At 41.2% G+C, this 25,941-nt stretch overlaps 1 protein-coding gene across 1 annotated transcript; it reads left to right on the forward strand.

Annotated features, from left to right (window-relative positions):
* The first annotated feature begins 3,391 nt into the window (after window positions 1-3,391).
* Window positions 3,392-22,259, forward strand: ZNF283 (zinc finger protein 283). Its single transcript, XM_029924308.1, has 6 exons — window positions 3,392-3,412; window positions 5,597-5,627; window positions 5,789-5,978; window positions 12,180-12,273; window positions 13,997-14,123; window positions 20,539-22,259. Exons 1-6 carry the CDS (start codon window positions 3,392-3,394, stop codon window positions 22,158-22,160), a joined length of 2,085 nt encoding a protein of 694 aa, XP_029780168.1. The 3' UTR covers window positions 22,161-22,259.
* Window positions 22,260-25,941: the final 3,682 nt, after the last annotated feature.

Raw genomic sequence — 25,941 nt, forward strand, 5'->3', positions numbered from 1 at the left:
GTAGAAAGTGCTGCTATGAACATTGGGGTACATGTGCTCCTATGCCTCAGCACTTCTGTATCCCTTGGGTAAATCCCTAGCAGTGCTATTGCTGGGTCATAGGGGAGTTCTATGGATAGTTTTTTGAGGACCCTCCACACTGTTTTCCAGAGCGGCTGCACCAGTTTACATTGCCACCAACAGTGTAGGAGGGTGCCCGTCTCTCCACACCCTCACCAGCATCTATAGTCTTTTGACTTGTTCATTTTACCGACTCTGACTGGTGTGAGGTGGTATCTCAGTGTGGTTTTGGTTTGTGTTTCCCTGATGATGAGTGACGCTGAGCATCATTTCATGTGCCTGTTGGCCACCTGGATGTCCTCTTTGGAGAAGTGTCTATTCAGGTCTTCTGCCCATTTCTTCTCCCATGATAGTTTCTGCTGGTAGTAGAAACTTTCATTTTTGTCATTTAATATCTGGCTGCCACTGAATTCCCAACAATGCCAGTTGTTTTTATTTGGTTATCTTTGCGTCTCAGTAAACAAAAAAAAATCAGAGGCATAATAAGGATGAGTTTTCTTTATAATGATTATTTCTCAGTGAAAGAACATTTATGCTTTTATTCTGAGACTTTCTAGTGGGAGCTTATTAAACAGGGTCAGTTACATCAGCAAGATGGTGGAACAGTAAGTTCCAGACCTTGTTCCCCGACAGAAACCTTACTTAACAATGATATTCACACCGAAATACTGTAATGAGAATTCAAGAACGCACTGAAGAAGCTGCAGTGCCCCAGGTAAGCACAATGCTGAGAACAGCTACATAAAAATCTGTAGAAGCGCAATTTCACTGTACCCATGTCAGCCTCTCCTCCAAGCTGGCACAGATCAGCACCTAAGAGAGAACAAACACTCTGGCTTACAAGTTCTCCGTAGAGGAAAAAGAGTGAACCATGCATCCAAAATTCTTTGGGTTTCGGAGGGCTGACCAAGGAACGGTTTCTGTCTTGTTTCACTCCGAGTGCTGATGGAATTGGCATAGTCTGGATATCTGGGGACCACTGAGAACAAAGGAGACGGGAGTAGCTTGCTGTGGCTGGCACAGCTTGGTGTGGTCAGAAAGTGTACAATGTGAGGCGTCTTCCTTGGTAGGGAGGCCTACCACTCAGTCACCAACCCGAGTTAAAACATGCGGCCTGTGTTCTGACTCTTCACAGCGCTAACGGAACCAGCATCGTCTGAATACCTGAGGGCTGCTGAGAATAAAGAAGATCGGTGGGGAACAGCTTGCTCAGTCAGTATGCTTTGGTTTCATCAGAAGGAGCAGAACCTGAGTCTTCCCCCTCGGACGGGAGGGAGAGAAGTGGAGCATGCACCCAGCTCCCTGAGATCCAGAAGGCTGTCTGAAGGACTGGTATCTGTCTTAGCTGACTAGGGCACAGATGGGAAGTCAGCATGCTTGGGATGCCTCTTGACCATTGAGAACAAGGGTGAGAGGATAGCTTGCTGCTATATAGAATGAGACAACTTGCAGTCCCACAAACATATAGCAGAGGGAGTAAGAGATTACATACTCCTGTAAAAGAAACTGGCAAACCGAATTGAGAAGTTGCACACACAGGCCCAGAGAAGTTGCACCCTCCTAAAAAAGGTCTTAGAGTCTTCCAGAGTCTCTTACCAGACTTATTGGGAAGGATCTTCTCCTAAAGGAAGCCAGTCCATAAAGACTGGGGAAAGTGGTTGTCTTCTGAAATGCATGGATCCTAACACAAAGTTATGATACATCTAAAGAAATAAGCATGGCCCAAACCCAGGAGCAAAATAACCCCAAAAATTGGTCCTAAAGAAATGCAGTTATAAGACTAACTTAAAAAATAATTCAAAATAACCATCATAAAGATGCTTTACATGCTTAAGAAAATGAGCATATGAACAAGATGGGAATATCGACAGAGAGAAATTACAAAAAATAATCAAAAAGAAATTTTCGTACTAAAGAATATAATTACTGAACCGAAAAATTTACTAGAAGGGTTCAACAGCTGACTTGATCAAGCAGAATAATCAATGAGTTCAAAGATAGACCAATTAAAATTATACAGTCAGAGAAATATTCAGAGAAATAAAAAGGAAAATGAAAAAATAGTGAATAAAGCCTAAGAATGTATGGAAGACCATAAAGTGGATGAATATATGCATTATGGGAGTCTCAGAGAAGAAAGGAAAGAGAAGGGGGCAGAAAGTTTATTTAAAGAAATAATGGCTAAAAACTTTCCAAGTTGGGGAAAGGAAATGGATATCAGATTCAAGAAGCTCTATAGACTTCATTTAGGATGAGTCTAAAGAAATCCACACTGAGACACTTTATGGTTGAGTCTTCAACAATATGGGCATTGGGGGCACTTACCACATCTTTTCAACATACAGTAAAAAAATCCATGTATAACTTTTGACTTTCCTCTAACCTTTATAGCCTACTGTTGACCAGAAGCGTTAGTGATAACAGAAACAGTTGATTAACACATATGTTGTATGTTATCTGTATTATATACTATATTCTTACAATAAAGTAGAGAAAAGAAAACATTAGGAAAATTATAAGGAAGGGAAAATACATGTACATACTGTACTACATTTATAAAAAGAATCTGTGGGTAAGTTGACCCGTACAACCCATGTTGTTCAGGGGTCAACTGCGTAATCAACTTGTCAAAAGTCAAAGAGTATTTTGAAAGCAAGAGAAGAGCAGCTTGTCACATATATGGGAAACCCCGTAAGACCCTCAGCAGATGCCTTGCAGGCAGAAGGGAGCTGGATAATATATTCAACATGCTGAAAGAAAAAAAAATTGCCAACCAAGAACTCATGAATCTGGCAAAACTATCCTTCAAAAATGAAGGAGACAGACTTTCCCAGAAAAACAAAAACCAAAGGAGTTTATCACCACTAGACCTGCCTTACAAGGAATGCTAAAGAGAGTCCTTTAAGATGAAATGAAAGGATGCTAAATAATAACATAAATGCATATGAGGGGTGCCTGGTTTGGCTCAGCTGGTGGAGCATGCAACTCTTCATCTCCAGGTCATGAGTTCAAGCCCCACATTGGGTATAGATTACTTTAAAAAAAAAGCATATGGGGGTGCCTGCCTGGGTCAGTTGGAAGAACTTGCAACTCTTGATCTCAGGGTCCTGAGTTCAAGCCCCACATTCGGTATAGAGATTACTTAATAAATAAAACTAGGAAAAAGCATATGAAAGTATAATGCTCACTGGTAAGTACACAGACAAATACAGCATACTATAAAACTGGAATAGTAGTGCATAAATCACGGTATGGTTTAGAAGTTAAAAGAAGTATAAAAAAGCTATAACTATTGAAATATGGTAATGGATGCACAATATAAAAAGACACAATGTATGACATCAATAACAAGGTGAGGGGAGGAGATTAAAAGTGTTGAGTATTTCTTTGCAACTGAAATTAGGTGGTTGTCAGCTTAATACAGATAGTAATAACTACAAGATGTTTTATGTAAGCCTCATAGTAACCACAGAGAAATGCTTATACACAAAAGAAAATTTCAAAGGAATCAAATCCTGACACTACAAAAAAATCAATGAAACACAAAGAAGAGAGCAAAAGAGGAAAAGAGGGAGGAAGAAAGCTGTAAGACAGGAGGAGTGCCTGGGTGGCTTAGTCAGTTGGATGTCTGACTTCGGCTCAAGTCATGATCTCATGGTTGATGGATTCAAGCCCCGTATCAGGCTCTGTGCTGACAGCTCAGAGCCTGGAGCCTGCTTTGGATTCTGTGTCTCCCTCTTTCTCTGCCCGTCTCTCAAAAATAAATAAAAATGTTAAAAAACCATCAGACAAACAGAAAATGACTAACAAAATGATAATAGTCCTTTCCTATCAACAATTACTTTAGATATACAGGGATTAAATTCCTGATTCAAAAGACAGTGTGACTGAACCTATCAACATAATCCAACTATATGTTGTCTACAAGAGAGTCATTTTATTTTATTTTATTTTATTATGTATTTTATTTTTTGAGAGAGAGAGACAGAGTATGAGTGGGGGAGGGTCAGAGAGAGAGAGAGACACACACACACAGAATCTGAAGCAGGCTCCAGGCTCTGAGCTGTCAGCACAGAGCCTGACATGGGGCTCGAACCCACGGACTGCGAGATCAGGACCTAAGCCAAAGTTGGATGCTTAACTGACTGAGCCATCCAGGCGCCCCACGAGGGTCATTTTAGATTTAAGGACACACATAGGCTGAAATTGAAGTATGGAAAAAGACATTCCATGCAAAAGGTAACCATAAGAAAGCAGGGATGGCCATAATTGTATTAGACAAAATAGATTTTAGGTAAAAAAAAAATGAACATAAAAATATAAGGTGAAAAACACCTAAAATTCTACTACCTTGTGATAATAATTGATAACATTTTTTAAGTTTTTTCTTTTAACTTTTAATGTTTTGAGAGAGAGAGAGAGAGGGAGAGAGACCAAGGGAGACACAGAATTAGAAGCAGGCTCCAGGCCTTGAGCTGTCAGCACAGAGCCAGACTCAGGGCTCAAACTCATAGTCTGTGAGATCATGACCTGAGCCGAAGTCATACGCACAACCAACTGAGCCACCCAGGTGCCCCTAATTGTTAATATTTTTTAACCATCTTTTAACACATATATGTAAATAACAGAGATGTAGATCTGCATTTTACACTTTTTAAATGTTTATTTGAGAGAGACAGAGAGACAGAGCATGAGCAGTGGAGGGGCAGTAAGAGGGAGACACAGAATCTGAAGCAGGCTCCAGGCTCTGAGCTGTCAGCACAGAGCTTGACACAGGGCTCGAAACTACGAGCCATGAGATCATGACCTGAGTTGACCTCCGGTCCTTACCCAACTGAGCCACCCAGGCACCGCTGCATTTTATACTTTTAACAGGAAATCTCTTTTTACACTGGTTATCTATTAGTTTCTCCTCTGTACATAGCTTCCCAAGTGCCCACAGTCCCCTTGTGTAGAATATATTGAAAATCTAGTGTACATATCCGGCCCCCATACACAGTTGGGTTCAATTCCTGTATCAAAAAAGTTTTAAAATTTCATCACAAATCAATTAATATTTATAACTAATGAGGAATATATCAAAATAGCAGTATACAATAGGTCATATAATCCAGTTTAAGAAATGCAATACATAAAATAACCATATTTTGTTTCGTTTTCTGTTAGAATAACTCAGCAAAAATAAAATTCCAGTTTATTGTTGGAAAGCATTGTTTCCCACATACATCAAACAGGACAAATAAATAAATAAACAGGAACGTCATAGACCAAAAAGGGGGGGTAGAAGAAATCTTTTATCTTGACTTTTTTCATTAAATTTTTTAAAGTTTATTTATTTTGAGAGAGATAGAGGAGAAAGTGTGCATGGAGGAGAGGCAGAGAGAGAGGGAGAGAGAAAAAATAACCAAGCAGGCCCCGGGATGGATCTCACCAACTGTGAGATCATGAACTGAACCCAAATCAAGAGTGAAGGCTTAACCCACTGAGCCTCTCAGGTGCCAGGGAAGTTTTGATTCTTTTTCCTCCCCTGTTGCAGATTCCGGTAGTGGTTCTGGGTGGCTGGCCCAGTAAGCGGTCACCTGCTGGTGGCGCTGCCCACTGGGGTGGATGAGACTCTCCACTCAAGGTGACCGTGTTTACATTTTGAGACTGGAATTGGGGGATGAATCGGTCATGGCGGTGTTTTTTGTTGTTGTTAAGTTTAACTCTTCCTTTTTTTGCTGTCTAGTCATCCTCATCCGTCTGCTTGGTGTCGATTTCGTCATCCTCATCATCTTCAGCTACCCGTGTGCTTGGAGCTGCCTCAGCCTCATCATCTTCTTCTACATCCTCCTCCTCTCCTGTAAGTCCCTGGTTGTGATATCGGAGCTGGTGCCCACGGCCGTGTCTGAAATGATAGGGCATGCCGGCGACCCCATGTAGCTGATTACAAAGCATGTGAGAGCTGGAGGATCATCGTGGAGGACGCATGCGTTGGAGGTGGCGGAGCTGGTCACCGGAAAGATAGCTTTTCAGGGCAGCCAATGGGGCCATGACATAGTTTTGAATCCCTTTGGAAACCATCTTTTCATCTTTCCCCCCCTCTGAACTTACCACATTCATGAATTTTATTCACCATACTCTTGTTTTTCATTATCTTCCACTTAAGCACAAAAGTAACATTTGTTTTGCTTCCTTTTTAAATTTTTATGAATTTTTATGAATCAAATATATCTATGGCTCAATGCTCATCATATGTCAGATTCGGTAATTTTCACTGCTGTGTCCTCTTCCAATGTAAAGGTACTAATTGTTCATCCTACTTTTGATGGGTATGTTTCATTTCCAGATTTGTTACTGCGATGATATTAGTGGAAGGAATGCTACTGTGTTTGATGACAGGGAACGCATTTTAAGAATTTTCAAGTGTGATTAAGCCACTTAGGAATAAAAGATAGACTTTTGGGAGAGAACAACAAAAAGGTCAGATTTTTCTTTTTCTTCCCAGGAACATTTAGGAGTTTCTTTGGAATTTGTGTTAGAAAAGGACCTTACTTGTGATGTTGCTACTCATTGAAGCCTAAGTCGCTGGTCATATCCACCCCGCCCCTCTCTGCCAGCGCTCCCTTTCCCTTCTCTAACATTCTCAGAATGCATTCCTCAGTCTTCCTTGAAAACCCTTTAATTCACCCGCCTTAGTCACATCAAAGATTATTGAGACCTGATGTTCGCCAAGCCGGGACCTACTTCCTGCAGCACAAACTACAAGTGCGGGTTGACTTTGGAAAAAGCGCCTCTGCTAGGCGTAGCCGAGTTGCATGCTGGGAGCGTTCTGAAGTTCCTAGATCCCAGCTTCGGAAGCTTTACCTCGTGGACTACATTTCCCAGAAGTCTCCGGGCGCAGGTCTTTTTCAGGCTGCGGACTGCTCCTTGGATAGCCTGCTTCTCGCCCTCCGAGGACTTTCCGTCTCTTTTTTCCCATAAGTCTGTGGGTCCGTTTCCGGCGTCCTGTAGGTTTTCGGGCTCCGCGCAGTGGAGGAAGTAGTCAGTGCCGGGTCAGAGCCCGCAGCGAGGCGGGGGGGTGACTCTGGAAGGCGCCCGAGGTCAGGAGGCCTGGGTCGCGGACCGGCTGCGTCGCGTTCGGAGCCTCCGGCCTGTGTGTGCGCCAGCGGCTGAGAAGGATGGTGGGTGACAGACGGCGTGGCAGGGTCGGGGTGTGTCTCCGTGATGCTGTATGAGATTGGGAATGGGTGACGGGGTGATGGGGTGCGTGGCCTTGTGGTTTTGTTTGGCTGTGTGCACTTGGTTCCTTCTGGACTTTATTCGGGTTTGCCAAAGTTAAATGCCCGCGAGAAAAGGAGTCCTACCCTAAGCCCCAGAGGGAACTTGTCACGCAAGAAGGCCTAGGGCCAGGCTTGGGATAGAATTATACATCCGGAAGTGTCCTCGTGACATGCTCCTAGGAGGACGTGATGCGGAGGGCCCCGAGGCAGGAAGGGGCTGCAGCCAGACCTTGTCCCCGGCAGTTGTTGAACTCCGAGCTAGATTGCTGCCTTGCTTCTTTTTATCTCCATTTGATTTTGTATGGATGAACGTGAATGAGGCTCTAGGCGGTGTTTTGGTTTTCCTTTTTAGTTTTTTTAGTTAGGTCTGTGCTCCAAGAAATGCTGGTGTCTCATGAGTCTCTCTCTCTTTTTTTTTTTTTTTAATTACCCCTACTGCTGCCGGGTTCCTAAGAAGGACCATGAGAAGGAGGGAAGAATTGTTGCAAATTTTGAGATCAAGGATCAGGGTGAGTTTGTGTTTTGGGTTTTTTTTTTTTTTTCTTATTCACACAGTTACTTTCGTTTTTAGATCATCAGCGTATTTCCTGTCTTGGCCTGAAATATCACTAGCAGTGTCTATCCTGGGTGTTCCTCCTGGTGAATGACGCACCCTGCTCCTGAGTCCCTCACTTAGTCGCCCGCTCCCCCCCCCCCTTTGCCCTTATTCTCAATCAGTACCCAGCTATTCAAGTTTATTCAAGTTTCAGAAAGTGACCAGATGCTTAAATGATCTAGTGCAGGAAGTCTTAACCTGAGGTCTTGTTCCATTTATGAACTGCCAGATAGTCACAAACCTTTTGAAATTGAGACCGAATTTTTGTAAATGTTTGTAAATTTATTTTTTTTAGTGGGAAAAAATGACTATAATTTCATGAGATTGTCGAGTGTACGTGATCCCAAAAAGATCCAGCTCCATTGATCCGGAATTAGGATTTAATAGCTGGGAAGGAGATTTTTACAAGATCAGTGCCAGTGATAATGGACATAGTGTCTCCTGTAATGGAATAATGTGCACCTAATAAAAATTATGTTCATAAAGAATCAGAAGGAAAAATGTAAATAATAAAATATTAAGTAATAGTTATAGTTATGAACAAAAGTCCTCCAGAATATTGTGAGTTCTGCATGAATCTCACTCAGTAGGAGTTTTGAAGACATTTTTCAAGGATTGTGTCCAAAATGTTTTAATTGACTGTAGTGAACAGGTGGAGGGGTGTAGCCACACTTGTTAAGCATCTGTTCTGTACCAAATATTCTGAGTATGTGCATAGATTTCCTTCCTTTGGCTTTGAAGGTGACTTAAGGAATTGGTATGTTCGTTACTGGGGAATCTCGAGAGTGAAAGTGTGTCAGTGTAAGTGGGGAGCTCCAGCTCCAGCACATCTGGTGTATTTTGTTTCTGGCCCACTGATCTTCAGGGTTGGGTCTGTTTTTTCAGTTTTCTTAATAATGGAAATGCGCCCCTTTCCTATCATTCTTTTTTTTTTTTTTTTTTACATTTGGCATTATCATTATATTTCTGGTTATGCAGTTAATGCAGGTTTTTTTGCAAAAAATTCAGCAATCCAGGAAACAGAGAAGGAAGTGAGAATTACATTCTCTAGAGTTAATAATTAAAAAAAATTTTTTTTAAACATTTTATTTTTTTTTTTTTGACAGAGAGAGAGTGTGAGCAGGGAAGGGGCAGAGAGAGAGGGAGATAAAGAGCCTGAAGCAGGCTCCAGGCTCTGAGCTCTCAGCACAGAGCCCGATGTGGGCTTGAACTTACAAAGCGTGAGATCATGACCTGAGCCGAAGTCAAATGCTTAACTGACTGAGCCACTCAGGCTCCTCTAGACTTAATCATTCGTAATATTTTGGTGCGTGGCTGTTTAAATTTTTTTTCCTGTCGGCCGATGTGTCTGTTTTTGTTTCTGCTGAATAAGAACAGTGATTGACAATTGACAATTGAATTGAAGACTCTCTAGCTTTTATTTTGATGGAGAAGAAGTCCAACCCAGATGTGGGTTTTGTTTTACTCTTGAATATGTAGAAAGAAGAGGGAAGTGGTAGTGATTTCTTTTTCATTTAGAAACCTGAATGAGTCACAACTTTTGGGAATATAGAAACACCATCTAAAAATTAATTACGAGGGCCACAAAGACAGACTTTCAGAATTAGATTATTTTAAAGGTTATTTCCACAGAAAATAGCAATAATTTCCTGTGTATACATTCTGTCTTATGAAAACCTATTTTACACATAATATTTCTAAGGACAGATATTAATAACAGAAGGTAGAAGGTTATAGTTACAGATAGTCAAATAAATCACCAATTTACACAGAACAAGAACAAGTTTCTAGTTAATGTTCTCCTCTTGTCGTCTAATTGGGTTGTATTTTCTGAGCCAGATTTATGATGCCGAGTCCTGTCTCTGCAGCTTCTGGGAGGAGGGATATCTCTCCTCTTGTCTGTTTTGCTTATGTTGTTATTTAGGAAGAATTAGGCTCAGGGCTGGACAGTGAAACTTTAGTTAACTTTAGAAGAAAACAGGCCTGAGAAGCATGGATTTTATGATGAAAAAATGAAAGGGTCATTAACTTTTCTTGTTATAGGAGAATAAGGCACAGTAATCTCCATTTTCAATAATAATGGCTAAAACTTAGGTTAAGTAATTATTGTACACCAGTGTTTAAAAAAAATTTTTTTTAATGCTTATTTTTGAGATAGAGACTGAGCGCAAGCGGGGGAGGGGCAGAGAGAGGGAGACACAGAATCCAAAGCAGGAAGGGCTCAAGCTCACCGACTGTGAGATCATGACCTGAGCTGAAGTCAGACACTGAATTGACAGAGCCACCCAAGCATCCCAGTATATATATATATATTTTTTTTAATTTAAGAAATCCCTACACTCAACATGGGGCTCAAACTCACGGCCCTGAGATCGAGAGCCTCATGCTCCTCCGAATGAGCCAGCCAGGCGCCCCTGTCATACCCCAGAATTCTATGCGGGTTTTCTTACTTAGTCTTCAGTGCAGCCATTCTTAGTAGACAGCGTTCCTTCTTTCTTTTATTCTTTTATTGACGAGAAAACAATGGTTGAGAAATTGGTCACTGTCAAGCCCAGATTCACATCCTGAAAGTCAACACTGGAGCCTTTATTTTAATTTCAGATACACTTCCCGCATGCCTGTCTCACTAAGAAATTGATTACGTGTGTCTGTCTTCAATTAATATGGTCTAATACCATCAAACTGATGAGGGCACAGCAGGCCACAGCTGAGCAAACCTTTTGCTTACTGTTACGTAAGCAACTCTTGTTTGTCACAAATGAGTTTTGGTTGAATATTCTTGTGTATACATCTGTACTTCTCTAGCTATTCAAGGACACCTTTCCATAAGGGAATTTTAGGTACAAATTTGCTCCTAACTTACGACCCTGAGATAGTACTTGGGTAGTAATACGGTAACTGAAAAACATGTTTGTTGCCTTTAAGACAAGGAAGACTAAATTTACAAAGGAATGAATTTAAGGCCGCCAGCCACAAAGGCCAAGAAACAACTCAGGTAACCTGTCTTAGGAACTCATAGGAAAGTAATTATAGGCAATACTGTTGGGTCATGACTAGTTTTGCAGAGGCAAATGGAATTTGTCCTGTGAGTTTTATACCCTACAGTTTGTGTCCTCCTAATGTTAGTTGCTAAGTGAGACCAATAGAATCAGGAGAGTATCCTGTCTAAAAAGACAAGTTCAGATACAAAATAAACCCATGTGTCAGAAGACATGAAAAGAAGCAGGATTGAGATTTCATCAATATATCCATGACATTTCTTGGGGGAGTTTCAGCCATTTTTCTTCTCTGCAAAATAGCAGCATATGTAGATCTTGTATAGTTAGTATAATGCATGGCCATGGTTACAACAGTTATGGAGAATACTTAAACAAAAAGAAATTATGACCACAAGAAAAAGAAAACCATTATTGTATACAGATGTATAACTTTCTAAACACTTTATCTATGGACATGTGATTGTCAGTCTTTTCTATATCTATATATCTATATATTCTATATATCATTTATATACTGTATAATTTATAAATAAAATTGTACTATACATCCTGCAAGCTATATTTAGTATTGACAATATATCTTGATTATTTTTCCCAACTTAGCATAGTTTCATAGTGTTCTATTGCATGGGTGTTTTGAATGTGTTAAGAGGTCAGCTTTTTGGGCTCAGGCAATTGAAAATCCTGTCAACTCCTTTGTCTTTTTTTTTTTTTTATGTCTTTTATTTATTTTTGAGAGACCGAGAGAGACAGCGCGAGCAGGGGAGGGTCAGAGAGAGAGGGAGACACAGAATCTGAAGCAGGCTCCAGGGTCCGAGCTGTCAGCACAGAGCCCAACGCGGGGTTTGAGCCCATGAACTGTGAGATCATGACCTGAACCAAAGCCAGACGCTTAACCGACTGAGCCCCCCAGGCGCCCCGACTCCTTTGTCGTGACCAACCTTCTGCAGCCCCAAGCCCGTGAGAGATGTCCTGGCTCGGACCATGCTGCTCTTTCTCAGCCCTGAGAGGCAGGACGGTGGGAGGGAGGGCTGGTCTGGGGAGGACCAGTCGTCCAGCCTCAGTCCCAGATCAGCATCCCCAGTATCAGCCCTGTTGTCAGAAACCTTCCTGAGGGTTTGAGGTGGGAGCCTAGATCCCACAGGTGCTGTGGGGGTGTGGGGTGGAAGGAGGAAGGGAAGAGGTAAAAGTTCCTGGTAGCGTAAGTCAGGATGGGATCCCTGAAGCACTCCTGGTCTAAAGCTTTTTTTTCCCCTTCCCCAGGGAAAGCTCTGACTTTTCTGGATGCTGTGCTTCACCAATGGAGGAACTCCATGGATTATTAATTAGTTCTTACAGTTCTAGAACCATGACTGATGTAAGTTGGTATTTCTGTCTCCTTGAAATATTGTGATTTTTAGGTCATATGAATCTTTTCTTTAATTATCCGAATGCTTTTTGCATAACAGAACCTCAGTCCTGAACCTGCTCCCCAGTTCGTCCTGTTCCAGTAAAGGTGCCAGATAGCCTAGTGTCCTTCCAATGTGCCTGTCCAGTCAGTGTCGTCACACTCATGGAACACATTAGCCAACATCTGTGTGCTCTGTCTTTGATCACGAGCAGGGAAGGGATGAATCTTTGGAGGGAAATGTTTGAACTTCTGTCAGGGAATAACTCGAAGAAATGTCGTTAACAATTAGCACACTTTTACTTGCATACAAGGAAAAACAGCCCTAGACCGATTTCATCTATCGAAGCACCAACGATTTGTTTATAAGGGAAGGAAAAAAAACGGAGAATGAAGACTGTAGACGTTTTGAAAACAGTAGTTACTCCTTTTTCCGGTTAAGGTGCTGATTGGCGGGCATCCGGGAAAGAAGCCAGTCAGGGTGCGGTGCCCTTAGACAGCTGGACGGCCGCCCGGGGAACAGTTGCTGTTGCGTGTGCCTTCTCTGCGGGAGCTTGGGCGCCGCCCTGCGCTGGGGCCCGTGGTGGGCCGTGTCGGGCGGCCCCCTTGTCAGAAGGCCTCGCTCCCAGCTCAGGTGTGCGGCGGGAGGAGTCGGCCATGAGGGGCCCGTCTGGTCATTCAGGCAGCCTCGTGGCCCGAGTCCCCCAGAGAGATCAGATGGGATTTGGGACTTCTTGGTCTCAGCCTCAGTCTCTGGGGGCTTTGCCAGGCTTTTTGGATGTGGGGGCCTGTGAATGGGTCTTTCCAGGGAAAGTGTGGTTCCCTCGTCGATGAACGCCAGTGTCAAAGTCTGTGTGGTTATTGACAAGGATGCACAGATCTTGGTGTGACGTCTGTGTCATATGGAACGAGGAGGGCGTTAGCAAGAGGTGGTTGTTGGTGGCAAGAAGGTGACCGAGATCTCTAAATCCTGGACGATAGCAGGCTTCCAGAACTAGGAAAGTCTTCAGAAGTTTTGTTCAACTTAAATGTATAAATATAATGGAGATATTAATCTCATATCTATATAATCATAGGAACTGAATGCAGCTAATAAAAACGTGTTCATAAGATGTATACGAAAAAATGCTTACGTTGTCTTATGAAGTGCTTTACTTGAGGCTCAATGATAATCTTCAATTTATTGGAAATCATTTTACTGAAGTAGAGATTTCACAGGGCATTTGGGAAAAAAAGTTTTCTTATTTGTGTTTTCTGTTCCTTAAAGCTTTAAAGGGAAAAGGTGGTCTAGCAGTTTTACGTAAAGAATTTATGAGGGGGGCACGTAGCAGGTTGTATGTATGTTTACATACTCATAAACAGCCCGCCCCCCCTTTATTTAATAGAAGAGAAACTGGGATTATTTTATATATTACCAGACAAGTCTGGAAAGCTTAGATATCTCACAGTATCCGAGAGCTGTTTTCTGCTACGACAGGATTCGGCTAGAACATGTAAACACTCCGCGTTAGTCATACCCATTTCTTTACTTTCCTCCACCTGTAGGTGTCACCGGCCTCCAGCCCACTTGATGGTTACATTTTCCTCTTCTTGCAGTTTATCCTTCAGAATCCTTCCCCCGCCCCTTGGAAATATTTTCTTAAATTCTTAAATTTCTTTAATTCACAAGTAATGTATGGGTTTTTGGTTTTAGGGCTTGGTGACTTTCAGGGACGTGGCCATCGACTTCTCTCAGGAGGAGTGGGAGTGCCTGGACCCTGCTCAGAGGGACTTGTACGTGGATGTGATGTTGGAGAACTATAGTAACTTGGTCTCGTTGGGTAAGGTCATCTGCCTGAAATACTTCAGAATCTTTTCTCTGCACCATTGGCTTTCTCTGTGGGATTAGAGGGCCGTCTTTGAAGAGACCAGGTCAGTTTCTTCTCCCTGTTCTCAAAGGGACGACTTGATGTTTGTTGGATTAGAAATGGGGTCAGCAAGCTCCTTGATTGTCCCACACCTTCACACCTTCTTCCTCTGGCTCTTCCTGCAATGGCTTCTCTTCTTTACAAGGAGCTGGATTTGCATTATGGGGCATTCAGTTCATAACCGTGGTCAAGGAAGCCAGGTTCCGTGCTGTGTTTAACTTCAGTGTGTCTACAGGTTATCTGTGTGCTTGCTGCCCAGAGTGTGACTGTTAATGTTGGAGGAGCCATAGGAAGACCAGGGCAGAGTTCGTGAGGGAGATGGGCAGGGCCCAGATGGTAGGCAGTTTTGTTGGTTTGGGGGAGGATTGTGGATTGTTTTCTCAGTGATTGGAAGACTTGATTTGGTTTAGTGAGGCTTTGTTTATTTTCGAAAGAGAGTGTGTGAGTGAGTGGGGGAACGGCCGAGAGAGGGAGAGAGAATCCCAGTTAGGGGCTTGAGACGCGGGGCTTGATCTCACTGAGCCAAAATCAAGAGTCAGCTGCTCAACCAACTGCGCTCCTAGAGTGCCCCATTTTAGCTTTTTATTATTAAGTATTACACACATACCTAACATCAGTTTCTTTTACCACCTTCTTTTTTTTTTCTTTTTCAAAATTCTATTTAAATTCTAGTTAGTTGATATATAGTGTCATATTGGTTTCAGGAGTAGAATTTAGTGATTCATCACTTACATACATAAGTGAATGAAGTAATGAGTGAATAAAATAATGAAAAAAGAAATACAGTTGTCATGTCTTATCCTAGACATACAGAACAGAGTCTACATTTACACAAGATCCCTGGATGATTAAAAAAAAATTTTTTTTTAATGCTTTTTATTTATTTTTGAGAGAGAGAGAGAGAGAGTACGATCAGGGGAGAGTCAGAGAGGGAGACACAGAATCCGAAGTAGGCTCCAGGCTCTGAGCTACAGTCAGCACAGAACCCGATACGGGGCTCAAACCCACAAACCTTGAGATCATGACCTGAGCTGAGGCCAGACGCTTAACTGACTGAGCCACCCAGGCGCCCCCCTGGGTGATTTTTATACACATTAAAGGAGCACCGCTGTTAGTTTTTGACCCATATGCAAAGAGTGCATCTAGAAACAGGGTCCTGATGTCCTCTGACTTTCAGAAGAGCCCCTCCACTTTATGTAGTGGAGGACTGAGTAAACAATTCATTTCCTTCTACGTGAGCACGTTCCTTTACTTTCAGCACGTTGAAAGTTGAAAGTTGCAATCTGTGAATCTTGTGTTTTACAGAGTTAAACTCTACATTGAATTAAATCCTGAAAACGTCTCCTGAAACTTCCCATTAGCAAAATAACAACAGTGACAACGACAATATTAACGACACAGTGGTAACTATAAACCAGGCTGTGTTGTTTTCTCTTTTTTAAGTTTATTTATTTTGAAAGAGAGAGTATGTGTGCATGTGAGAACTGCGGAGGGGCAGAGAGAGAGAGGGAGAGAATCCCAAGTAGGCTCCATGCTGTCAGTGCAGAGCCTGACTTGGGGCTCGATCCCACAGACTGTGAGATCATGACCTGAGCCAGAACCAAGAGTCAGATTCTCAACCAACAGAGCCACCCAGGTGCCCCAAACTGTGTTCTGTGCAGAGCAAGTACATTAGCGTAACTAACTTCTACAACATCCCCACGAGGCAGGTGTTGCTTTCATCCCCTTTTTAGAGATGAGAATACAAAGACACGGACAGTGTCAGTGACTTCCCAGGGCCACATAGCCAGTGGGAGGGAGTTGGCAGCCATGGAGCCTGTAAGGAAGTCTGGCTCATGAATCTGGATGCTGACCCTTGAATATGGATTTAAAAAATATTTGTGGCGAAATTCGTGAAGTATTCATTAGGAAAACCACTGATGCAGGTGTTTGAATTGTTAGTTAAACTGGCTGTTCTTTTCATGGGACACCACTTTGTTTTTGAAAGAATGCCTAACAGACAAACTATTATTACTTAGACTTAGGTAGTTAGAAAACTTTTCTTATAAGTGGGCCCACTACTTCAAAGACAAATAACAGTATTTTTTTTGTCAGTGATAGAACTCAGACTTCCAAGTCAAAATTAGAATTGTGTGAAACTTTTATCTACCATTTTGAGCTTTTACAACTCCCTGATACATAACATGTTTCTGATGAGATAGATGGTTGGATTAACAAGTGATTTTTATTACTTATTTGTTTATTTATTTTTAAATTTTTTGTTAATGTCTTACTTATTTTTGAGAGAGAGACAATGTGAGCAGGGGCGGGTCAGAGAGGGAGGGAGACACAGAATCTGAAGCAGGCTCCAGGCTCTGAGCTGTCAGCACAGAGACTGACGCGGGGCTCGAACCCACGAACGTGAGATCATGACCTGAGCCGAAGCCGGACGCTTAACCGGCTGAGCCCCCCAGGCGCCCCAACATATGATTTTTAAAATATTATGTAATGAAATAAGTGAACATTTCGAAGATCTGCATAACTCTGTGAACCACCATTTTCACAAGACCAGTGCATGATATTACAAAATTATGCCTGGATAAGAGATCATCCAAAGTGCACTGGATCAGAATAACAGTCACATATACATGGGAGGCTAGATTTTCCTCATCTGCTTAAGTCACAAGAGCATATTGCCATAGACTGAATGCAGAAGCAGATATGAGAATCCAGTTGACTTCTGTTAAGCCATATATTAAAGAGAGCCACAAAAAATTAAGATTGTACTTATTTTTTGTTTTAGAAAAAGGTAATTTTCATAAATTATTGTGTTGACAATGATTCATTATTTTCAAGTGAATTAATAAATATCTTTAATTTTTCAGTTTTAATTTCTAATACGGTAAATATTAGAAAGTCTAACCCACATAAACAAAAGCTCTTTTGAGTCCTCAGTAATTTTTCTTAACATTTATTTATTTTTTTAAGTTTTCTTTCAACTTCATATATAGTTTATTGTCAAATTGGTTTCCATATAACAGCCAGTGCTCTTTCCCACAGGTGCTGTCCTCTATGACCATTACTCCCCTTCCTCCCCCCCTATTTATTTTTTTAAGTGTTTTTATTTTTTTGAGGGGGGGAACAAGTGAGTGAGGGGCGGGGAGAGAGAGGATCCGCATAGGCCCTGCACTACCTGCGTGTGCCTGAAGCGGGGCTCACGCCCCCTGTGGAGCTCGGACCCCCGAACTGTGAGGTCATGACCTGAGTGAAAGTTAAATGCTTAACCAACTGAGCCACCCAGGTGCCCTGATCTTTTTTAACATTTAAAAAGTAGTTAAAACTATTTTCACTTACTAATATTGTTTTTTTTAATGTTTTTATTTATTTTTGAGAGAGAGACAGCGTGAGCAGGGGACGGTCAAGAGAGAGGGAGATACAGACTCTGAAGCAGGATCCACGCTCTGAGCTGTCAGCACAGAGCCTAACGCGGGGCTCGAACCCATGAACTGTGAGATCATGACCGGAGCCAAACTTGGACACTTAACCGACTGAGCCATCCAGGCACCCCAATCACTAAATATTGTTAAGCCTTCCTTGCCAAGTAATTGTAATATAAACTCTTGCACGGCAGTTCAGATTGGTTAAACTAAATTCAAGTTTACTGAACTATTTATTGATGCTAAGCTATACAAAAGTACACTGCATTTAGTTTCTACTTGGCCATCTCAAGGTAGTTGTAAGATTAGTTTGCTCAGTTTAAATACTCTGACTTCCTTTTGGATGTACACACAGTCCTTATACCCAAATATTCATGTATACAAAGAAATGCAACATTGTTAAATAAAGCAGCAGTAGTTACTGCACTTCATCCCTGACCAGTTTTACATGCTTAAAATTACTTCCCACAGACATATCCACAGTACTCCTCTACCCTTTAGTAAGTCACCTAAAATGTTACAAAATCACCATTAGACAAAAATACTAACCTTGTGTATTTTGTATTGCAAATACACTTATGCATGAGCCAGCCAAGAATTCACCAGTAATTAAGAGCATGAGGGATTCTGAGACCAACAAGTCTCACGACTGCTGCACCAGATGATGAGTCTTTCCACATACAGTCTTGTATGAGAGGCAGCACAAGCAGGGGGGAGGGGCAGAGAGAGAGGGAGACCAGAACCGGAAGCAGGCTCCAGGCTCCGAGCTGTCAGCACAGAGCCCGACACGGGGCTTGAACCCACAAACCGTGAGATCATGACCTGAGCTGAAGCCGGCCGCCCAACCGACTGAGCCACCCAGGGGCCGCTCCACATATGGTTTTTGTGAGGCCTCCGATGAACGCCTCGTTCCACCCAGTCTGGGTTGGTACTCCAACTACCTTGTGGACAGTCTCTGTACGGATGCATAAATTAATATTTTGTTACAGATCCAAGTGGGGAATCCCCGCATGGATTTCTGGGACTACGTTGCATGGCTCCTTTACTTACTAAACCTAGAGCTACAAATTCTAGCTACCTTAGCAGCCCTGAACTCAGATACCCAGTATCCTTTGCCCAGTGAAACCACTGCTCTATATTTGGACTTCATTTTCCCGAACCTTGTTTTGGAGGACGCAGCCAGGCAGAGAGGGTGAATATAAAGTTGTCTGATAAATCTTCTCTAAAAGTTTTTTCAGCCCTGTGTCTAGTATATTTTGTAGCTTTATAGCTGTTCGTAGCGTGAGAGTAAGTCTAATACCAGAGTTTTCTTCATGGCCGGGGCTGGAACTCTCTCATCTTCATTTTGAAGACTACTTTATGCTTTATATAGAACTCCAGGTTGAAGGCTTTCTTTCAGCCATTAAAGATACCATCCCATTGTCTTGGAGCTTCCGTTGTCGGGGTGTGAAGTCAGCCCTAACTCTGAAAGTTGTTCTCAGCTTTAAGGCCCCTCCCCCCCATTGCCTCCTTTTATTATTTTTCCTTTATTTTCAGTTTTCAACGGTTTGATTCCCAGTTGTTTCTTTTCTCTGTATTTATCCTGCTTGCAGTTTGCTGAAAGTAGATTTCTTATTCATACATTTCATACATTTCAAGAATATTTCAGTGACCATCTTTTCAAGTATTTGTTTGGCCCTATCCTCTTTCTGGAACTGCTGTTGTCTGAAGGTGGATTGTTTAATATTGTTGCACAGATTGGACTCTCTTTTTTCCCCTTATCCTTTTTCTATTTGTGTTTCAGTTTGGGTTTTTTTAGTTAGAGAATTTTCCTCTTATATATAAATTTTATGTAAATTTCCTTTGCTGAAATTTTCCATCTGTTGTCTATCTTTTCTTCCCGAATCAGCAAAATGTAATTGAATGGGCTTGCCTACTGATTCTAATATCTGTGTTATCTATTCTTTGTCTCTTTTGTGCTTTTCGTGGGGAGACAGTTGGGGAGGGCGATTTTAGGTCACACTTTCCCTGTTCCTTACCTGCCGCATAATTTTTCATTGTGTGCCAGACATTTTGAAGACCAGGAAAGAATAGATAGTTCCCTGCCCCTAAAACTGTAGGCCCATTTCTCAGTCAACTATTTAGGAGGAGGGGCTGGTAACCCAGATCCCACCAGGCGTGGAGCTGAGCTGGGACTGGGTCATAGCTCTCTTGAATGACCACTGATGCTTATTTCTTTGATTGTATCAGGATTTGAGCTAAGTGGAGGTCTATTAACCTAAGTTAATATTAACCTAAGTGGAAGTTCTAGTAACAGTTTTAGTTGGTTTTGTTTCACATGTTTCAATTTCAGTAGAGCCTTGGAACTTAGTAGATTTCTCTGCTTTTAGCCCAACACTAATAACTCAGAAAAATTCCTGTGGAGTATTATCTAGCTTAATGTTTTTGGTTTGGTTTGTTTCCCCCTCCCTGTTTGTTTGTTTGTTCAAGTGTAGTTGACATACAATGTTAGTTTTGGGTGTGCTTGATTTTGAAGATTCGAGTTCATCATGCCAACCTACACAGTTGTGAAAACGTTCAGCCGAACCCCACCTGGGCACATAAGAACTTGCTTGATAGAAGGGCATTTTGTTTAAGGGGTCATCCACACAGGAGGATAAGGAACTTGTTAAAGTGATATTTGTGAATCTTCCAGAAAACTGTCAGATTGTACGAACTGAAAAGTGAAAACTGAGATTGTGGTTCCAACAGGATAGAGATGTGATGCTTAGGAGTGAGCTCAGGAAGTCTTATAACCTAGTTCTTATATGGGTATTATTATTATTTTTTATGGGCATTATTTCTAATTTGCCTTGTATTTCTACTGTTGAGGGTTTTTAAATTTTTCTTCTGGTAAACAGAGTAAAATACATGTTTTTCTTGTTTTCTTTCAGATTTGGAGTCAACATATGGGACCAAAAATAAAATTTCAGAAAAAGACATTTTTGAAATACATTTTTCCCAATGGGAGAGGATGGAAAGAAGTAAAACTCTCGGCCTTGAGGCCTCCATTTTCAAAAATAATTCTAAGTGCAAAAGCAAATTGGGGGGAATACAGGGACATCAAGAGGGATACTTTAGTCAAATGATAATTAGGTATGAAAAAATGCCCACTTACAGAAAAAGTAAATCTTTTCGTGTACATCAAAGAATTTGTAATAGAGAGAAATGCTGCATTTGTAAGGAATGTGGGAAGGCTTGTAGTCATGGCTCAAAGCTTGTTCAACATGAGAGAACTCATATGACTGAAAAACACTTTGAATGTAGCGAATGTGGGAAGGACTTTTTTAGTGCCTGTCAGCTCACTGTGCATCAGAGGTTTCACACTGGTGAGAAACCCTATGAATGTAAGGAGTGTGGGAAAACCTTTAGTTGGGCATCTAGTCTTGTTAAGCACGAGAGAATCCATACTGGTGAGAAACCCTATGAATGTAAAGAATGTGGGAAGGCTTTTAGTCGTGGCTACCACCTCACTCAACATCAGAAAATTCATATTGGTGTGAAATCTTATAAATGTAAGGAATGTGGAAAGGCCTTTTTTTGGGGCTCAAGCCTTGCTAAACATGAGATAATTCATACAGGTGAGAAACCTTATAAATGTAAAGAATGTGGGAAGGCCTTCAGTCGTGGTTATCAACTTACTCAGCATCATAAAATCCATACTGGTAAGAAGCCTTATGAATGTAAAGTATGTGGGAAGGCTTTTTGTTGGGGCTATCAACTTACTCGACATCAGGTATTTCATACTGGCAAGAAACCCTATGAATGTAAGGAATGTGGGAAGACCTTCAATTGTGGCTCCAGTCTTATTCAACACGAGAGAATCCATACTGGCGAGAAACCCTATGAATGTAAGGAATGTGGGAAGGCCTTCAGTCGTGGCTACCACCTCACTCAACATCAGAAAATCCATACTGGCGAGAAACCTTTTGAATGTAAGGAATGTGGGAAGGCTTTTAGTTGGGGGTCAAGCCTGGTTAAACATGAGAGAAATCATACTGGTGAGAAGTCCTATGAATGTAAGGAATGTGGGAAGGCCTTTGGTAGTGCCTATCAACTTACTCGACATCGGGTATTTCATACTGGCGAGAAACCCTATGAATGTAAGGAATGTGGGAAGGCCTTCAGTCGTAGCTACCACCTCATGCAACATCAGAAAATCCATACTGGCGAGAAACCTTTTAAGTGTAAGGAATGTGGAAAGGCCTTTAGTTGGGGATCAAGCCTTGTTAAACATGAGAGAATCCATACTGGTGAGAAGTCCTATGAATGTAAAGAATGTGGGGAGGCCTTTGGTAGTGCCTGTCAACTTACTGCTCATCGGAGATCTCATACTGGCGAGACCCCTTCTCCATGTAAGGACTTTGGGAAGACCTTTGTTCATGGCTCAAATCTTGTTCAACACAAGAGAACTTACAGTAATGATAAACCTTATGAATATAAAGAATGTGGGAAAGCCTTTATATGGACAACTTACCCAAATGAGACAATTGATACTGATGAAACTTTATGTTGAAGAAATGTGAACACAATTTTTATGTGTATGAACAACTTAATATGAGGAGAATCTTACTCTTGAGAAATTATAAATGTAGGGGAATGTGTAAAAGCCTTACCTGTGTGTGGATGGTTTACTTGGTACATCAGCAAATTCATACTAGTGAGAAATGCTTTGACTGTAAGGAATATGAAACAACCTTTAGGATTTTGTACAATCTTGAACATCAACTTATACTGATGTGAAACCATTCAGATGTAAGGAACATGTGAAGATCTTTACTCACGGCACAAAGTCTGGTAAAAATTAGAGAATTCATACTCATTAGAAACATTTTAAGGAATGTGGGAAAAACCTAAACTCAATTAAATTTTTGCTCTGTGAATTAGAGAACTCATACTCCTGTGAAATATTATGAATGTAAGGACTGTGGGAAGGCTTAGAGATGTGATAACTATCTTAGAGTACATAATAGAGTCCATCCAAATGAGAAACTCTTTAAATTGGGATGCAGGACGGCCCTTAGACGGGTCTTACTAAAACTTGTCTAGAGACTAGTGCCAGTCCACAAGGTTACCTGTCCATCATGAGATGAATGCAGAAAGCAAGAGTAATGTTTGGAAACTTTTATAGCAATTTGATATTGCCATAAAATTATCATTGTATTTTATGAAATTATCAATCAGTTCATGAATGATTAGAAACTAAGGAGTTTGACCTTCCCCAGAAATAACGTGAGAGACAACATTCACAGTTCTAAAAACATGAGACAAGTCACAATACGATTTAATTAGAATAAGAAACCCCTCACTTGTCATCTCTCTGATTAGAATAGCAGAATATTCACACTATCGGAACATTTGGTTAATGTGAAACACAACTTCCTTATGCCTATAAAAGCATACAGAATTTTATAACAAATATGTTCATTTAACGAAAAGTATAGAAACTTTCTTTTTTTGTTGTTTATTTTTGAGAGACAGAGCACAAGTTGGGGAGGGAGACAGACAGACAGAATCCAAAGGAGGCTCCAGGTTCTAAGCTGTCAGTACAGAGCCCAATCTGGGGCTCAAACTCACGAACCATGAGATCATGACCTGAGCCAAAGTCTGCACTTAACAGACTAAGCCACACAGGTGCTCTTATCCAGTCTTTTTTTAAACTTAACCAGATTCCTTAACCAGCATAACCCAAAGGAAATCCCTCCCTCATGGCAGGAACCATACTTACTGTCATCACAATTTCACTTCCTTACTATCTGTGGGATGTTGGTGGGCAAAATGCTTCTTCCCTCTGGATATCATTAAAATGCTGGGGAGAGGGGCAGCGCCTGGGTGGATCAGTCGGTTGGGCATCCGGCGCTTTGGCTCAAGTCATGATCTCATGGTCCGTGGGTTCAAGCCACATGTCAGGCTCTGCTGACAGCTGTCTCTCTCAAAAAGAAATAAAAAACATTAAAAAAATTAAATGCTGGTGATGGTAACTAAGTCCTGTTGCAGAGATTGGGTGGATTTAGTATACATCTGGTCCTTGGAAGAATATCTGGTATGTAGTGTGCGTTCAATACAAATTTGTTGCTGTTCTTTTTTTTTTTAATGTTTATTTTTGAGAGAGAGACAGAATGTAAGCAGGGGAGGGTCTGAGAGAGAAGGAGAAAGAACCAGAAGCAGGCTTCAGACTCTGAGCTGTCAGCACAGAGCAGATGGGCTCAAACCCATGGGCTGCAAGATCATGACCTGAGCCGAAGTCGGACACTCAACCAACTGAGCCACCCAGGCGCTCTGCCTGCTGTTCTTTATCCTCATCATTAGTGTTACTGCTAGTGAGTTCTTATGAAGAGAATGCTCATTGGTGTAATGAATTTAGAAAAACTTTCATAGCCACACATCCACTTGAATTTCATATAGTCCATTGTGGATAAAATCTAGAAAAACAAAAAACTCGAGAGGGTTTTTATTCAGTTTATCCCTTAAGCTGTGTAAAAAATGAAGACAAAAGAAATGTGGATTTAGAAAGTGTTAACATGTTGGGAATGTACCTCTTGAAGAGAAAGGAGAGGTGTAAAGCAATTTGCCTGTGATGAATCCCAACAGCGAGGCAGCTAGTAATTAAAATTCTCTGCTCACGTTTCAAGATAAGTTACAAATTGAAACAAAAAATTGTCCATTTGGGAATTCTTTCTTCATATATTACGACATTCCAGACACTCAAAAATTTAAAGAGTAGTGTAATGAATATCCATATATTCTATTTAGAATCAGTAATTGTTAACATTTAGTCATATTTGTTTTCTCTCTGATTTTATATGTACATACGTGTATGTATACTCACGTTATTTGACTTATGATGTAGAAATCATGATACTTTGTTCCTGAACATATCAACATGCATCTTTTAAGAATAAGAACACTCGAGCATCTTCTCTATATTCATACATTACATTTGGTTGTCATGTCTCTAGATTTTAATCTTGAACAGATTAAAAAATTTTTTTTCTTAACATTTATTTTTAAGAGAGAGAGAGAGAGAGAGAGAGAGAGACAGTGCGTGAGCAGGGAAGGGGCATTGAGAGAGGGAGACACAGAATCTGAAGCAGGCTCCAGTCTCTGAGCTGTCAGCACAGAGCCCAACACAAGGCTGAAACTTAAATTCGTGAGATCATGACCTGAGCCGAAGTCGGATGTTTAACCAACTGAGCCACTCAGGCACTCCTTGAACAGACTTTTTGAAACATTAAGGAAAACTGGTTTATAGAATATCATGCATTCTAGAATTTTTCCTTCCCTCATGGTAAAATTTAAGTGTGCCTCTATCCTTTGTATCTCTCATAAAGTCAAGTTAGAGCCAGAGGCTTAAAAATTTTGGCTAGAATACATCATAGGTGGTGATATACTTCATATTGCAACACACCAGCAACACATAGTTCCCAATTCTCCCACTATCGCCAAAACTAAGTTTGCTCATTTGGTGATTGCCAAGCTCTCCATCATAAAGATCCATTATACAACTAAGGTTGGTGGACCTTGGCCAACTACTTTTGAAAATGTGGTCATAATGTATATATAAGTTCTGAATTAAAGAGGAAATTGAAACAGTTATAGATTGTTCGAAAAATGATGATGAAATTGTGTACCAGAACTTGTAGAATGTGCCTGAAGCTCTGTTCCTTGGAAAATGCCTTTTAAAATGTCTTGGAGAAAACCAAGATGTCTCTGGCCAAGTGGAGGACCAGAACTCTGCCTTGTTTTCCTGGTGTCTGCATCGTCCTTGTCACACGGAACTGAGAAGCGATAAAATCAAACCCTAAGCCAATATACAGAAGCAATTTATACAACTAAAAGTGTCCCAGAACTTCTGAAACTATGTGTCAAAAATTACCAGTACTGAATAGTGCTTCAGAAACTCGGATTCTCTCGTTAAAGAAACTTAGGAAGTAGCACTTACTAAAGCCTCTCTTAAGGAAAAATCAAAAGCACGTTATCAACTTATTAGAAAACTAAAGAGTGTTCTAGTGAGTAAAGTTGTTTAACTACCTTTAAATTGGTGTATCTCAAACTTTGCCATGGAAATACTGGTCCCCCTTACATATTTCCATCTTAGGGATATGGAACCATATTGGGAAATGCTCCCATAGCCAGAGGCCCTAAAGTTGGACGTTTCAGTCACCAAGTCTGTTTGTTAGCTATGATGGGATGGCAGTTAGTTAGCATCATGCTCTCAAACAGTTGCCTTCTAACGTTTTCTCTTACTCGTAAGTAAAAATCTTTGTTGTGTCTAAGTCGAAATGGCTCCTGAGTCT

The sequence above is a fragment of the Suricata suricatta genome, chromosome 16, assembly GCF_006229205.1.
Source record: "Suricata suricatta isolate VVHF042 chromosome 16, meerkat_22Aug2017_6uvM2_HiC, whole genome shotgun sequence".
Classification (NCBI taxonomy): Eukaryota; Metazoa; Chordata; class Mammalia; order Carnivora; family Herpestidae; genus Suricata; species Suricata suricatta.